This window comes from Xylocopa sonorina, chromosome 1 (assembly GCF_050948175.1).
Source record: "Xylocopa sonorina isolate GNS202 chromosome 1, iyXylSono1_principal, whole genome shotgun sequence".
In the NCBI taxonomy this organism is placed as follows: domain Eukaryota; kingdom Metazoa; phylum Arthropoda; class Insecta; order Hymenoptera; family Apidae; genus Xylocopa; species Xylocopa sonorina.
In genome coordinates this window covers 20,863,325-20,881,084 of record NC_135193.1, presented here as the reverse complement: position 1 = coordinate 20,881,084, position 17,760 = coordinate 20,863,325, and the positions used below count along the sequence as shown (strand labels likewise).

Below are 17,760 nucleotides of genomic sequence, written 5' to 3'. Positions count from 1 at the left end.
CCTGATACACGCGAAACGACGATCTCTCGTAGCGATTTCCGCGAGTTTCGCGCCGCGTCTTCGCGGAGGAAGATCCCTCTGGACGCGAATCGTGTCGAGCGCAGACCTCGCTGGAACGTTCTCGACTAACTGCGAGTTTCCACTCGGTTGTCGAGCAGCTTTATCAACAGCCAGCCGTGGTTTTTCATCGTTGAACCGCGACATCGATGGCTCGATTCGACGAACCGCATCGATACGTTAGTTGGTCCGGAAACAGAAGTGTGGTCGACTACCGCGGTTGCCCGTGGATGTAGCAAAAATTGGAGGTAGCGCAGCTTGGTTGGGCTTTCGCGAATCCTTTCGAGTCGCGTATGTTTTGCTCTCCCGTGGCACGGTTATCGATTTCTCGTTATCCTCCGAACACGTGCTTCGAGCTGTACGTTAGGGTTTCGCAGGGGAAACGAGCCACCAAGGGAAGCTACCAGTGCCGCTCGACGGGCCAGCGGAAATGAAAAAGTGTTTGCAGAAGCCTGTTTACTTCCCTGGCGCTCGGCCACGGCTTGATGTCTCATTTAAAATTAAATTTTCATTCATCAACCGTTACCATGTTGCGCAATTTGAACGCCTCCCGTTCTGAACCGGGAGAAATTTAAGTAACTCGATTTATGGACGATCTTCCGGTCCAATAGAAACGTCCAGGCGAGTTCAACGGCGAGAGGAAAGTTTTTTCACATTTTTCGAGTTCGCTCGACTGTGTTGCAGTTATCGCGAGTCCCAAGAGGGTGTTTCTCGAGCGACTGATTTCACTCCGCGTTCTCTCGTGCAAAACTAGTTCATCGCGTGGAATGTGTGCTCAATTTCGTTTTTAGAATCGTTCGCAAAAATCGAACAGTCGAGATTCCATCGAGCTTCGTTACTCGAAGACGGAAACCGTATGATCAGAAGACTGAAGCAGTTGATTCCGGCCTGAGAGCCTTCGAAAGAAACATCTGCCGCGAAATCCAGATTCTCCTAGTTTCGAGGAGATTGGTCGAGCTTAAATTTTTGATACGCGCTCAGAGGAGACGAAGCCTGACGGATTTGTACACGCGACGAAAGGATAGCAGGAGAACGTATCCTTGGGCTCCCGTGGCTTCAGTCAGCAGACCGCGAGGATTTGTCCCGAGGTATTTCGGTTGGCTTGGCCTCGCGCTATTTCTCCCCCCCTCGACGTCCACCAGGGATATTTATGACATCGTATATACCAGGTTAGCGAGATTTCGCCGCTTTAATTAAGCTGAACAGTCGGCGTGATTCGCGCCGCGCGAAACGGTCGGAACGTTGCCTCGTATTAAGCAAATTCCGTCGAACGAATGGCTCTCTGTGCAGGAATGGCGCTGCGATATTCTATGGCCAGGAAGAGCTATCGATTTTCGCGCATTCACCTTTAATATCGTTCACTGGACGGGCGATTGCGTTAACAAATAATTCGAGGCAAGCAGACCTCGAGCGTTAAAAAATCCAAGAACCTGTTCCTTTATCGACGCAACTTCCCGATTCCATTTATCCAGGCTCGTTCGCATCCGAGTCGCAGGCGAAAAATCGAATTCCGTGTAGATTGGATTGGCTCGCCCCGCACGGATCGTCGATGAATCGAACTCGTTGCCACGCCGCGGGGAGAGTCGAGGACGAAGCGAGAAGGAAGGCGAACTGACCGCTTCCTTCCTGTCTGTTCGAACGCTCGCTCGTAAACCAACACGAGATGGGTTCACCACGCTGATTTATCAAGCGAACGCGCCAAACGGCTCTCGAGATATTAAGAAACGTGATTTTATAATTTATCCAAGCTCTGCCTCGATGCGTGGAAAGGAAGGGAGAAGGATCGATCGACGTCGGTCAACGGAGGCAGGAAACGGTGCACGAGGGCACGCGCGCGGTATTTTTATCGCGTTCAAACGATCCGCCAATACGAGAATTGTCCCCGCAACGGGGCAAGGCCAACGAGAGTCGTTTTCCGGCGGAACCTTGACCAGAACACTCGAGATGAGATACGAAAATTGAATTGTTACCGAATCAGATAGAACGCCGTGAATAGAAGCACGTCCTCGATGAATTGCTAAAAAAAACGATCGCGACTCTTCTTCGCCAACGTCAACAGCCATTTTCGGATACTCTGATCGCGTCGAAACGGTACCTTCCTCTTTCGAAGATCCTCTCACGTCACTGAATCCTCTAATTCGTCACTTTACGTATCAAAATCATTGAAACTCCTCTAGTCTTCGCGTTGGTTCAGTTTCTACGAAACAGGCGAGCGTCATAGTTAGCTACGAATCCGTAGAAGCGACTCTCGAACCGATTGATCGATCTCGAGTCGCAGGGGGGGCTGGGCTCGCGTCGCGACGCGCTCGAACAGCCCTCTCGACGATCTTTCGATGATCGTCGGTGTCCAAGTGCGAAACGGCTGGCGCACGGCTGATTTCGAGGGGCACGGGAATGACGTTCGAGAGCGCTAGTTAGGGTAAACAGCCCTAACTGGGTTAATGCACGTTTGCGTTCACGCGGCGGCCATCGCGCGCCAGCCTGAATAACATTCGAACGGGGTGGTCGTCGCTGGCTGGGCAGTGTTCATAACGTGGTCGAAGCAACACCGCAAATTACGCCCGTAGAGGCACGTACAGGGCACGTGGATCGAAATGGGAGTAGGAGAGATCGCGTTCTATCCGCGCTGGCTAATCCCTCAGAGACAAGGATTATTGATTCGCGCGATTATTGCGTTCGCGATTATTCTAGAATTTAAACAGACTCTACTGGAATGGAATCTGGTTACAGGAAGCAACGAGAGCCTCTTTTAATCGCGTGCAACCAACGTCGATCAGCGATGATTATTGTATTCGATTGCTCGAACGAGTTCTGCTTGGAGAACGTCGAAACTGTTCCCTTCCGCTGGTCCGTGTGTGCAACCACGAGCAGCAGATATCGATCGATCCGGTTTATACTTCGTCGCCGCGAACTATCCGCACACTCCAAGTCAGCGGGTTATCGTCGCGACGTGGCTTCAAGTCTAAGGTCACAGAGCTATTTCAGGAAGACTTCGCCTTCGAACAGCCACGGGAATCGAGCGAGGTGTATACGTCATCGCATCGTTTCGCTTTGATTGACTTTTAAAAATAAGGGACACTGGGACGATCGCTTCGTCGAGGGGGTGTGGATATCGCCCAGGAATTAACCGTGGTCATTTTTACGCGCTCGAGGCACAACGTTTCGTCGTTGGTCGTAGCAGGCGGTAATTCGAAAGGCACACGCGGCAATGGAGCGACAATAAAAAAAATCGAGAGGCGAACGGAAAACATCGTTACTCTCTTGGGTCACGAAACGTCAACGGCGTGTCGTCCAGTCACTTTTCAATCAGCCTCGCCTCCGCGTACACGATCATAATCGAGTAACGCCCGACAGGCCGAACGATCCGTCGGCTTTTGCCAAATTAGACGTTGGAATTTGAAATTCAAATCGATTCAGACTAGCAGCGAAATCAATTTACCGTGCCATCTGGCTCCGACAACGTCGAATCTCATCGACTCGCGTTCCAAGCGACCCCGTTCCATCCGTCGCGCCGCTTACGAACACTTTCGCGGAGGAACGATACACGCTCTGCTAATACGTTTCACCAGCCCCTGTTATCCGTGCTCGATCATTTGTTTCGGCTGTTTCGTCCTTGCTTCGAGAGTTAATTAACCCTTTGAGTACATTTGACGAGTGAGACTCGTCATCTGTTTACTTGGGCGAGGTTACGGTGGACGAGTCTGACTCGTCATCTGAATTTGAGTAGTAGGCGTTGAGTTTTGCAAGAACATTGCAAGCATCGCAAGAACAATGGATTTGGGGAGAAAAAGAAAACCTTGCTGATATAAAACAATTTCAAGAAATAGCTGGAATCAATGCTTTGTACCTGCGCAAATTAGGTGATAATCCTACACCATTGAAAGTGCTAGACCAAGTTCTAAAATTTCAAAAATTTTCCATTTTTTGGAAAATGATAGTAGAAGAAACGAATAGATATGCCAGTCAAATAATTGCGAAAGAAGGTGCAAATAAACGAAACCTAAAGTGGTTTCCAGTAACTGTGGATGAAATGAAAGGATATATTGCATTATGTATTCTTATGTCTCAAGTAAAAAAATCTAAATTGGGTTCGTATTGGTCAAAAAGAACTATTATAAATACTCCAATTTTTCCAGCCACTGTGCCACGAGATAGGTTTTTTGATATCTCAAGATTCCTTCACTTTACATATATGCCGTTATATGTGCATAAAAGTCTCCAAATAATTCAGTACTCAAAGGGTTAACGACGGAACCGTGGATCGCGAGCGATGACAATCTATCGATTCGATACAGCGCGGTCTGGACTCCATATTCGACTATATCGATTCGAAAGAGAACGCTCGAGCGCTCAAGGCGATGCTAAATTATTTAATGGCCCCAAGTTCTCATTGAGATAAGCGAGTGGAGTAGGATGACGCGATACGTCGCAGTTAGTTATCGAACATTACGTTCTCTTGACGCAGTCTCTATCGTAACACACAGATACCGGCTGGTTAAGCGTAACGTCGCCATAACTCGCGCTTATTGGGCCTGATCGCGTGTCGATTCGCAGTAACGATCGGAATTCCCAGCCAGTTCGTTTCGAGAGACGATCGAAAGGAGTGTCTCCGCGATTTATGGATGCTAATCTCTGTAATCGATAACGAAACTCATCACGCGGATGATCGTGGGGATTAATACGTAATTTTGCTTCGAAAGGGCACCTGCTACTAAACGAGCAACAATGGCGAACGCAACGCAGACGAGGTTCTTTATCGATACAAAGTTCAGGCTAAGTTCGCGTTCGACTAACCGCGAAACTTGCCAGACGATGCAGTCGACTCCAGCTCGTTCGATTATCACGGCGTTCGCTTCTGTTTCTTTCAGAAAAGCGATCCAGCTGACGATCATCGAGGAGGACTCGTACGAGAAGGACGCGTTGTTCTACGTCGAGCTGGGCGAGCCGCAGCTGCAAGGAGGTGAGTATCCTGCTTCCGATTTCCGTTATCAGTTCCGCGTGGAATAGTATCGATGGATGTGTGCATACAAGCGGAGAAATCGCTCGACGGGTTGCCGCTGCCATTCTTCTTCCAACGATCGATACGCGCTTAAGAAGTTCTATTTAAAAAAGTTTCGAATGGCGAACAAAAAGAAAAAAAAAAATCGCTCTACCTGGTAACGCGGGAGCTTCGAAAGTCCAGGTTTATTGGGTCAACGAGGTGGTCTCGATTCTCGCGAAGGTCGTGGAATAACGGGAAAATCGAAACGTAACGAGATTTAGAGGGACGCTTGGAGAGTCGTACGTGTAACCGTGGCGGGCGAGAAAGAGGAAGGGCGTGGCGGTCGCCGGAAAGAGGATCCGAGCGTGGCCGAGGGAATGACCCAGAAAACCAATGGCGAACTTGCGGAGAATTTTTTTAATCGAATACTCGTGTTCTCGTTCGATCGTTCGTTCGTTTCTCCTTTTTCTTTCTCTTTTTTTTCTTTTTCTCGTTCCCGTCCTACGAAGTTTCTGATTTCCCATTTCGGTTAAGTGCAACGGAGGGTGGCCCTAAATTATTTAGTCACGGTCGTGCGTCGCCCTCTTTGATTTATCCTTGGCGGAGGTAGGCGAGGTCGAGTCGATTAACGGGCCTCCAGCAATTTCGCTGATTAAAAGAAGACCCGGGGAGAGAACGAACGACGAGGAGGAACTTTAGAGCTTGATCGGGGCGAAAGTGGCGGTGTTGGGGGTAGCTGGGATCGAGAAGTGGAGGATCAGGGGATTTCTAAGACGTCCTCGAATTGTCGATCGACCAATTCTAATTGGACGCTTCCACGGTCGCGACCAATTAGATCGACGATGAACGAGGAGAGTGCTTCGCGATTCGCGTGACGGAGATCGTAGAAATATCGTCGATCAAATCGTGAATACCATTCTTGGACCATTTTTTTATATCAGTTTGCTCTCTACGTCTACGATAATTCACTTGAATCGAATTTCACTCTTCTCGCGTGATATTTCCATTATTCTTAAACTTATACCTCGAATCGTTTGAATAAATCAGCCGATCGAGGCGTCGTTGCCGTTCGAATCGATGCGATTCGAGAGGAGCCTTCGATTCGGCTAATTGCGCGGGACTCGAAGCTTAACGAGCGCGGCGATTCGATGGATGAAAAGTAGGCGGATCTTTTGTTCGCGACAGTTACCGGTTAAATGAGCCGTAGCCGGGAAAGAGACTGTCGGAAAATTAAGGGTAATCGTGGTCGGTGATTCGCGAGCGGCGTCTTTCTAAACGAGCTCCACGACTGGAATTCCCAGGCGTTTTAAGGTCATCAAAGCCAGCCAACTCTTCCTCTCGCGGCACGCGCTCCCGTGAAATTAGCATTTCCGGTCGACGGATCGCGACTGAAACCGAACGAGGCTTCCATTCGACTCGCGTTCGATTGTTTTATTTTTTTTTCTTTTTTTTTTTTGGCGCGGGACCATAAATCGCGGAGCTGACGGGACGTAGAGATATCGATCGAGGAAGAAAAATGGCGAGAACGCGTCGGTCGACGACGTCCTTCCGTATAAACTGATTTATCGTCAGCGTGGAAATAGAAAAAAAAAAAGAAAAGAGAAAGACAAAGCAAACACCGGGAGGAAAAATAATCGCGAACAGAGCAAAGACAACGCGCGCTTCGAACGATGCTCGCCGCGATGTCGATCGAGCAAGAGTGATCCTTAATTGTACAACTGTCCTACGCATTTGACGCTACTGGATCCGACGTGACTGGACGTAAGTTTCAACGGAGCGATCATTTACTTTGGACCTTATCGATTTACCCAGCCTGTCGCTCGCTTCATCGAGCTGCTTCACTTCGCATCGAACGACGTAGAACTCGTTACAAGTAGACGCTACTCCCACATAAACTACCAATCTACCAAACATCTACCTCGACCACTGAACTACCTCACCGGAAGTCCGTTCGTTCGTTCAGCAAAGAGTGCACCGCGCCGATTTCCGCTCGCTCGAACAGTATCGCAGCGTAGAAACGCGTGAACGAATAAAATGAACGAGAAAAATCGCAGACAGCGTGCAACGGTGCACTTTCGTGGCGAGTATCGTTAATAAAGAGGAGGACATCGATTGCACGCATTCCCGTGACACCAATAACGAGAAATCCCGTCGAGGATACAACGACGGATGGCTGAGCGTCGGTCGACGGATGCTCGTCGCGGACGAAACGCCCCTTAGAAGAGAATCCACTACTAAATTCCTGATCCTCGGAATACCAGGGCAACGATCGATCCCTGGATCAACCGCGAACCCTCGGATTTATGACGCGAACCGACAGAGGAACGCCACTGAGCTATCCATCACTGGCAAATTTCAATGCCCACGGGCTGTTTGTCCGTGGATCCTCAAAGTCGACCGAGCGAATCCTTCGAGAATTAAAATGTAAATGGAAACCACCGAAGGCTGCAACCTTCTTCTCCAACGGATGTTTCTTGGGAGTTATTGAATCCAGAGTAGAGCTGGGGGTTGAAGGAGAATCGAGCGATTTAAATGTATCTCGAGTGGCGAGAAACAGTCGAACGGATCGTTGGAGTACGATCATCGCGTCGCGTAAATCGATATCATCGAGCGGCTCGTTACATCGAGTGCCACGAGCGGTTCGTATACATTTTATCGCGTGTCCCGTCGGTTAATCGAACGTAATGGTTATCGATGAGAGCGTTTCTAACCGATATCGATCGAATGGTTACGCGTGTCGCGAGGGCGGCGAAGGGAACGGGACGGATTTTCAAATAGCTCGAAACGAGGAAACGGTTGCGCTGGGAGGAACGTTTATACGGGGTTGCGAGTAAAAAAGGGCCAATTCCGTATCCGGGATCCAGCTTCTTCCCTGGTGCCAGTGTCACTGGCCATGATTTGCATATTACGAGGTTTCGTAACGCGTGCACCGGCTACACCCACCCGGGACTCATGCATATGCATTGGCATATATTTTGCCTGGTATAATCTTGCGCCGTTTTATATCGTTCGACCTGTCCCACCGTTTTGACACTATATTTGCCACGAGTCGACTCTGCACGCCAGTGGACGCGTGCGTTCGTCAGATTGCAATTCAGAAGAATTCCATCGAACACAACAAGGATCGAATCGAGAAACGGTACTCTCTCGTTCGAATAAAAAACGATCTTATCGACGATACTCGTGGACTTTAGGTTGTATCGCAGTGGGCCACTTGTAACCGATTCTGAGCTAATTAATTCGCTAATTGGTCGACGGCTGGTTCGAGGGCCGCACTGAACCGGGGTTGATTAAGAAATTCGATATGGCGCTTAATTGACCGCAGATCGATTCTTCCGGGGCTCGATTAGGTCAACAGTACCAGTGCAACGATGCGTAACGATTGATAAAACGATTGATAAATTCTTTCGTCGATATATTGAACAGTTTTCGTAACGCGTTGCTACTTTTCGAGTCAGTGGAAAATTTGATTCATTCGTTTGCTTCCCTCGATCATGGTGCGGGGCTGATAATTATCCAGGTTATAATTTATCACCATCACCGTCAGCCTCGCGGTCTCGAGAACTAGCAACCTGCCAGACGTTAATTAAATCGATCACCTGCCAGCTGGTAAGCTTCTTCGACAACTTTGAAAAAATCATTAATATTTTATGAACCGCTCCGATTAGAAACTTCAAACCCAACTTCATCGTTCGAAGTTTCGCGTCTAGGATCGCTCTGCGGTTCGCGAACGAAGAACTACGCGTGGACACGCATCGATTATCATTTAGATCGATAAAGTTCGCCAACTGTCGCGGAAGCTGTCTCGATTTCGATCGCTCTTTCGACGGCCCGTGGGACGTTTCGTGATTGCATCGTTTGGTAATTGCGACCGTGAAACGAAATGCGTCCACGGGGGAAAGAAAGTCCGTCCCGTCGCGCCAGAAATATCATTCCATCTCTGAGGGCAGGTTAATTAAAATCGAGTCAAACGCAGCTGGGAGTGACCATCGTCGTAACAGTCAGATTTCCATTTCCTGGCTCTGCAATCCTCATTGCAGCTGGAGGAGATTGTTTTAAAAACATGGCTCTGAATCGCATCGAAAAACTTCCAAAACTATATCAAATTCGCAAACACATACGCTCAGCTAGTAATTTGGAGAAAGAACAGCAACGAAAGATATCGTCGAGCGATGGCACGCGCTCGAATAACGATTGGATCGCGTGTCTTCGTCGCGATAACGAACATCCCTGACAGTCGAGATCGTTGGCCGTGAACCTCGCCAGACGCTGATAACGAACAATCGAGAGCTGATTCTTTATTTACACGTTAGCACTCTCTTATCGAGAATACTCGCGAGCTTAATCGCGATGGTTCGACGCCCGCGTCGGCTTGATAACGAACGCGTGCGGAATTCCCGCAGTCAGCGTTTAAAGATAGCGATGACGCGATCGTTAGAGTTAATTAAGCCTCGCGCTGGGCACCTCGTTACTTCGCGATCTTCCATCGTGCCTCGCGAGAGGGTTACGTGTTCGAGGGTGTTTACCAAGGGCTCTGAGAGCCCAATTAAATGTGATTTTCGGGAAAACTTTTCAAAGTGGATTCGCACGGCATCGTTTAACTGCTGTTGACAATAACTGCTCTTCTAGTGCTCGTTTCTTTCGCTCTTAATTGTCGAAAACCACGGTACAAAACATACAACAGCTCTACGATGTTACTCTTGAACAACTTACGTTTGCACATACGAAAGGTTGCTACGAGTAGACCAAGCAAAATTTATCGTAGGAAGACGGTACACGCGCAATCGTTGTTGTCGTAGAATCCAAGAAAAATCGCGGATAAACACGCGTTCTATAAATAAAGAGGAAGAGTGATTAATCGCGCAACTATTTATAACATCGCTGCTCGAATCGTTAAAGAAAAAAAACAAAAAAAAACAGCGACCTCAAGATAAGCAACGATGCGATCACGCTATCAGAATGGATATCGTCCGCATTCCGCGACGGCATCGCGGGCGTGAATCAGAGACAATTACGCTGAAGGTCGACGATGATACGGGAAATGAGGCTGGTTATCGCGCGAGTAGTCACGCGTCGGCTTCGATAGGCGGACGATAAGAGGAGGCTGGCTGTGGGGGCTCGATAACGGTTGGATGAGTCGCACGCGTCGTGGATGTTCATTCACCGGGGCCCACGTTTCGTCTGGCCTCGAAACTCGCTGAATGAGCCGGGAGGGAAAGAATCGTCGACGATAACGGCTTGGCGCGTAGATAAACGGACAAGTTCGCCGATATCCGAGCTCTTAACCAGCGGGATAGCTGTTGTGCGACGATTCGTAACCTCTGAGCCACGCGACACTGTCTGTGATATAAATTATTCGAAGAAAAATATGCTCTCGTAAAAAACGAGAGCGATCGAAGGTAAAAAAAAAATGGTAGTCGCGTGGCGTTACGGATATCTTCCTCTTCGAAGAGGAGGAGTAGATTAAGTAATTGGAGTCTGGCAGAAATTCAGCTCGCCTGGCATTCGTTCAAATAAGTGGAACTCGCGTGGCTATAAGCTATCGCGAAGCTCTTCTCGGTTGATACGTCGATTCGAGAGTAAAAGGCCGTCGCTTGTAAACGCGCCCATTCAAGACTCTTGCTCGCGTGGGCGTCGATTGGCCACGTGTTCAGGGATCCTTGAAAGAGGACGCTCCTCGCGTACGAGTATATTAATACTCGTGCGAGCAGGCCCAACGGGAAGACTCGTTACGAGCGGACCTCTCGATTCCTCGATATAAATAACGCGAGGTTCGCGTCGCTATAAATAACAATGACGCAACGCGATCGGCGTCATTCGCCTCCCGTGGAGCGACGCGAAGCGATGCTCTCCGATCCAGCCTCCGCCCCAGGCGATTATGGAGCGCGGTTATTAATAAAACTGCGGCGAGTGAAAGTGAAACTCGTGGAAAACACGTTTGGGACGCGATGCGAGGTGCACAGAGGCGGTTATCGATCGGTGGAAGTTGACGCGACAGAGAAAACGGTAACGGGACAAGTTTCTCGCTTAGGGATCGAGCTTCTTTCAAGCCTGGGGACGATAGAGCCTTGCGCTACTTCGTGTAAACGCGTGTAGATCGCGGCTTTATCTTCCGCGTTCATCACGCTAAGCACTCTGGCGATCAAAGTTTTCTAGGTTACCGGAAGACGTTCCATTTTATCCGTCGTTAATAACGGGAAATGAAATAAGCTTCGGGAGCGGTTCGAGCCGATCGAACAGATTGCTGGAATAAACGGGGCTGAATTACCGCGGTGGATCCGGGCGTAAATCAGACCGCGTGGCAATTGAAAAATCGCGAGGTTGCGTATCGAGAGCGCGCGCGTACGATCGCTGGAGTTAACCGCATAGAGAAGCAATAAAGATCGCGATTTCTCGTCTGCTTTTCTCTCGTCCAACGATCCATTAATCCATCCGTCAACCGATATAGTCTCTGCGTTCTCCAGACGCTTAGACACTTCCGTTCGAGCCAATGTCGTTTCGTCCTTGGCTCGCGCGTCTTCCGAGCACCCTCGAATCCTTGTTTTATACATCGAGAGAGTAGCAGCTTCAAAAAAAAAAAGAAAAAAAAAAGTAGAACATCGACTGAAAACGAGGGGAGGAAAGAAAGGACGAGCGTCCGTGGCATAGTCGCGAGGCGCGGTTTCCGTTGCAACCGCTGGGGGAATTAGTTTCGTTCCGTTCGGTTCCTCGAAAGAGAAAAATGGCGGAAAAACGGGCGAAGGGACGGGAGGGGGAAGTCTAGTCTCTGTTTCGCTTTTGTCCTCGCGCAACGCTTTCCGTGCAGAGCTTCTTTCTGGATAATAGATCGTCCTCCGCGCGTGACCCACATTTTAGCGATGCACACGCTTGATGGCCGTGCACCAGAAAACGCACGTTCGCCAGGCAAGGTCGGGGCCAAAACCACGGCCGCGTTTAATGGACGAACGGGAAAAATAGTCCGAGAAACGGCCCCGCTCTGGAACGTTACGGGCGCGACTGTCGGCGTGGCGAACCACGTCCCAGCAGTTTCGCGTTATCGTCCCTGATAATTCTTCATTTCCAATTTACTACGCCCGCTGTACGCTCCGGGCGCGAGCGTTACGAGGGCGGTTTTACGAGGGCCCTGCTGTTTTATTCCTCCTTCTCTCTCTATTTTTTTTCCTTTTTTTTAGGGTGCAGCGTTTCTGCACCCAGACCACGCCAGCGACCTAGAAAATCTGCCCTTTGTCGCGTTACCACGGCGCAAGATCGAGACAGGGGTTCGGTTCGTCGTGTCATCGAGGACTAAGATTAGTTCTTGCCGCGGTAGATCCTCGAACATTGCGGGTATCTAAGCTTCTTAGTTCACGGCTCGTTTAATTGCGCGAAGGGGTGCGATTAGACGAAGATCGTAATATTCAACGGTGCTTTAAAGGGGATACCTTCGATCTCTTTTATAATGGAACGAGTCTGAACTAGGAAATAATTAATTTCAGTAGCGAGATGACGGATATCAGCTGCTGTTGACGATGTTCTTATGGCATCGTTCAGACACTCTCGCTGGTGTATTTAGTCTGAATGGCTGGGGTTGAAGCTGATGGTCCGGTTAACGCTTTCTTCCATCTGTTCTCGCGTAATACGACCGAATGCAATAGTGTTTTTACCGATTCAGACGCGATCGCGAGACCAAAACGTCCCGTTCGCTATGGTAAAACTTGAAACGAGATTTTCCAGAAGACTCACCCCCCATCCTGGTAATCATTTCGGCGCGATAATTAGCGGGACAGGGTGTTTCGCGGGAGGAAGTTGATTTTCCGCAACGAAGTTCGCCGGTTCGGATAAGCGCGGTTTAATTAAAGAACCGAGAAAGTTCCCGTCCGGGACGAGAATCCGCCGCGTGATCGATTTTAACCACCCCTTTCGAGCCACCCCCGCTGGGACGATATAAAATATTCGCGGCTCTCACATAACGCAACGATTCCCGCTATTTAACTTTTTTCCCCATCGCGGCAATTCGTGCTCCGTTCTTTTTCCATTTCCCGCCGAAATTTACGAGTCGCGAGAATACATTTTCGACCGCGCCGCGTCGACGAATTTAATGGAGCGCGGTATGGCAAAGTTACAACCATAAAACGTAAACGTTTCTGCTAACAGACGCGTTCGAATAATTTACAACATTGCTCGAATTTACTTCTCCTTTCGCGTTACGAATTTTCCTCTCACTCGAAAATCGCTGGCGTTCGATGGACGAATCTCGTTGCACCGATCGTTGATAAAATCTACCATCAACAGCGATCAGAAACCGTCGAGGGTTTGACGAGCGGTTAAACGAACGCGAGGAGACGCGGATGAGAAAGGCGATCGATTAAAGTCTCGAATGAGGAGGGAGAGAAAAAAGCAATCGAAGGAGGAAACGAAGCGAGCGTCGACGAGGATTGTATCGTCGCGACTGATTTGTCGAGAACGGAATCTCCTCTGGCTGAGGGAGGAGAAGACGGACGGACGCTGACCGGAATGATAGGATTAATTAAAGCGACGCTAGAAATTCAATCGAATTAATTGACCCCGGAGAGCTTTAGGGAATCGAGAACGAGTCGATTTGCGCGGGTGCATTATGGTCGAGTGGCTCGGTGATTTAGCGTGGCCCTTCGTAAGATCGTGCCAATTCGAAATGTAATTTAACTTCCTCCAACTTTTCGAGCAACCTGATCAAACAAAAATTCCTCCTCCCATGGAGACAGTTTATACTCGTTGCCTTCGTATCTTTTTCCACGAGCTTCAGCGTTGAGAAAATCGCGGGAATAATATCGAGCCAAGCTTTCACTCCCCCACAAATTCACCCCGCTATTGTTCAGCTGTTCTACCAGCGCCGCGGATGAGCCAATAAAGACCAAGGTTGAAACCAGGCTCGCGGTGGGAACAGTTGGTCAACGATTGGAGAACGAACGATAAACTTTCCCGTAGAATCGAGTTTCAGCTTCCCATTTCGGCGTGAGCCAACGGAAGCCTCGAGGATTAAGTGGAGAACGGAAACATCGGAACGAACGAGCGCGTACCACTGATTTAGAAATTAAATCCCTTTCGTTGACGTTCCTTTTTCTCCTCGAGACACATCTCGACACACGTCTGATGATTTAACGTCGCGAGTGCAACGAGTCGCGAAAGCAGTCGGTGTTCAACGACGTTTAAACCCTTCCTTATTCGTTGGACGAGAAGATGCTCCCCTGTTTTCCTCCGCTCTGTTCCTCAGTTCTCCGTTCCGTCTGTTACGGTGTCCGGGAAATAGAGCTGGGGCTTCAGAGCCGGTGAAAAATACGACGCGCGTGCCGTGCACGGAGTACGAGTCCTCGGTCAAACGTTCTTAAGAGCCGCTTTCGCTCGACGCTTGGAAAAGAAACAGCCGCGCGCGGGCCTCGTAAATCAACCGGAGTTCCTTTTTCACCGCTGCGCGAGAGACTCCGTTCGAGACGAAGCAATTAGCCGAGGCTTGTGTATTTTTCGTTAGACGACTAATTTATCGCTCGCGTCGAGCATTTAAAGATGGTGGAAAGTTCCGCGGCAGCTTTGATTCCGAGTAAACTGCGCTGCGATCGAACGAACGACCAACTGGTTCTCTCTGGAACCCCTGCACGACTGACAAGAGCGCCGTGGTAATGAATAACAAATACGAAATCGAAGCGACAAGCGCCAGTCGAATGAATTTCAATCGACGATGGAAGGTCGACTCGCTTAATCCTCCCAGTTACGATTCTAGTTACACGCGTGTTGTTTTTGTAATATCGCGGGGGAGAGAGTGGATTACGATGGTGCTCGAATCGAGGGTTGGTTAAAGCGGACGCGTCGATCAGCAGAAGCGTCCATCGATGGAGAGAATCGCAGGAACCGCGGTGGGATACGATACACGAGAGACTCGTAACGTAGCGCAGGAAGCTTCGAAGAGGGACGAGAAACACGCGGTGAAATATTGAGAGGGTAAATAAGCGCGGTGTAATCGCGCGTCTGAGGATCGTCCGCGAGAGGGTTGCGCGAGAGCCACGCGATACGCGTTCGTAATAATTCGTCTGTACCGCGGGAAATTCGTTTGAGAATTCCTACGACAGGATGTAATTGAAGGCAACATCGCGATCCTCGAATCACGACGTCGTTAACGCTCCTTTTCAACCGCCTCGAACGATAAGCTGGAGCAGGCCGTGGAAAGGGAAAATGGACACTTTCACGGTTCGCGGCTTAGCGCCGCGTGTTTTAATTAACGCGCTCGTGTTGAAACCGAGATAAGAATTAAAGCGAGCCAGTACTCGCGATCGCGAGTCGACGTGCATTTCCATTTCCACGGGAAGTTTCGGAATTTTATTTCACCCCCTCGCGAAGTATCCGCGTTCGCTGCAGAGACGACTCTGGCGAGCGTCCGCAAGTAGTACGAGTCAACAATTTCCTCGACAGGCCAGCGAAAGAAGTAATTTACGCGAGTCGAGCGGAGTTTCCACCGACATTAATACATTGCTCTTTTCATCGACTTCTCGTTGCCTCTCTCGTTCCCCTCTCCGTCTGAAAATAGTCCAAGAAAAGTTGCTTCTCAGCGTACACACGCGATCTTCGTGTACGTGCTTCGAGCAACTGTGCCCGAAATTAGCTTTGTCCGGGAGTTTTCACGGTTCCGTGCTCGCACGGACAAACAGAATACGATAATACGCGCAACCTCGCGCGGCTTTATGGAATTCCGTGGATAATCCTGTTCCTCGAGCTCGGATGCGCGGATCGAACGACGAAAAAAGAGAAACTTAACGAAATCGCGAGAACTTCGTCAAAGACCAATAGATTGTCTCTGTCTCTCTATGCGTGCACGCGAAATATACCACGTTAGCTTCGCGAAGCACGATACGTGTGGAGAAAAGTTAGCAGAAATACCGTAGGACCAGCCACGCCTCCGGCGTCCTTTAGACTCCAGCGAGACCGCAGCTTTGAGGGGTTACGTTCGATTTTAAATTTAAATCGACCCTCTATCCGTCGCAGCCTCGATACGAAGGGGTAAAAATCGCAGAGCGTGTCCCTCGAAGCGAGCGTACATGAAACGAGAGCAGATTCAACTCGCGAGTCTCTGTCCGCACGAAAATATGGGGGATGTGTGTGTGTCGAGGAGCGAGGCGAGCGGGATCGATCGCGAAAGAGCGAAACGGATAATCTCGAAATCTGGACGACGAATCGGACGAGGTGTACGCTTGGCGGTCGTTCGAAACGAGTAAACCTCGAGTGGGAATTGCGTCGCGTATCGGTTCTCGCGCGATTGGAAACGCGTCGCTCCCCTGCGCGCGATTTTATTCGAGCTCTGCTAAATGAAAGAACGAACTCTCATCTACGCGTACACGAGCCAACAGCCAAGCAGCTAAGGACGCGATCGATCGAATCGATTTCGAATTAAAACCGACGAGATCGATCTACGACATTTGTTACGCGAAGAGGGTGGTTGCTGGGTTGGTTCGAAAAGGTGCAGCGTCAACCGATTCGCTTTCTTACTCGTCGACCATTAAAAGCTTCGCCTATTAAAAGTTATTCCTGGTGGAAGTCGCGGGTAGCTCGTCCCACGACGGGAATTTTACGAGCCGATCCGCTGAACGACCCGATCCTCGTTTATTCATCGCGGCCCCACTAAATGCTGAATAGCAAATAAACCGTTTCCAGCTAACGATCGTCGGAGGGACGTACGATACGTCGGGAAGCGGATTATCTCGATCGTTCCGCGCGCTGTATTCGATAAACAAATAATAATCTCGGCGTAAGCACCGCGTCCGATCGAGAGCCGGTGCTAGACGTATCGCATAAACGGGTGATTCCACCAAACGCTCGAATAAACTGCATTACGCGTCTGATAATGCCGCGATAATGGCTTGTAACGATATCTAAATCGTTGTTCGTCGAGCACCAATAATTATTTCGATCGCGTAAAACGAAAAGAGAGACGACACGAACGATTTAAACCTCGCGTCATTTTCAGAGAGAAAGGTTTATTGCTCGCAGACAGAGAGAGAGAGAGAGAGAGCTTCGGTTGTTCTAATTGCCAGAACGAGTATAACCGTTAATCGTCGAATCGGCACGAGGAATAGCTATCTCGAACAAAGGTGAGAGCGGACGCGAGGACGAAAGCGGATGAAAGATAGAGATCGGTGGATCCTCGAGGGGGATTGTTTTTATTACCATTTTATTGAATCCCAGCCGCTTCTTTGGCGTGCACGAGCGTGCCGTCACAAAAGAAGCGAGCGTTTCGATCATCGAGTCGTGAAACACCGCGGCCTGAATGCGAACGATTGACAGTCCCGCAAGGATTCCACTCGATCATCGATCATTGTCGAGGGGACGCCGGTTAACCGATGAATTAAAGGCTTGCGCGAAGGCTAACGCCGCTGAACAATCCCTGCGACATATATATATATATATATATATTTAACGTTATCGATATTCGAGCCGCGACTCGCGTTGCCTCGTCGTTAGATTAAATCGTGGAGGGATACGTACGATCTCCAGCGGAACGGCAAACGATAAGACTCGGTTCACAAAGTTGGTCTAATCTGGCGAAGTAGCTGCGGAACTCGAACTCGTAACGGTAGATCTTCCCTCTATCTCTCTTTCTACCCTGCCCCCCCACGATGTTTGAACAAGCAGCAACGAGAGCAACGCCTCGACCAAGTGGCGGCGTTACAGCCATTTCGTATATAGCCGTTGGATACGCTTTACTTTTCCGGCTAATTCCA

General features: G+C 49.5%; 1 protein-coding gene across 4 annotated transcripts in view; it reads left to right on the top strand.

The window, feature by feature from the left end:
* Calx (sodium/calcium exchanger 3) overlaps nt 1–17,760 on the top strand; it is a 70,738-nt gene that overhangs the window by 16,785 nt on the left and 36,193 nt on the right. For 2 of the 4 annotated variants that reach the window (XM_076900493.1, XM_076900498.1), the window contains exons 3-4: nt 4,926–5,018; nt 6,783–6,799. In XM_076900493.1, coding sequence (XP_076756608.1) covers nt 4,926–5,018; nt 6,783–6,799 — 110 coding nt within the window. The remainder of the gene's footprint in view (nt 1–4,925; nt 5,019–6,782; nt 6,800–17,760) is intronic. The other 2 variants (XM_076900514.1, XM_076900507.1) reach the window with 1 other exon arrangement.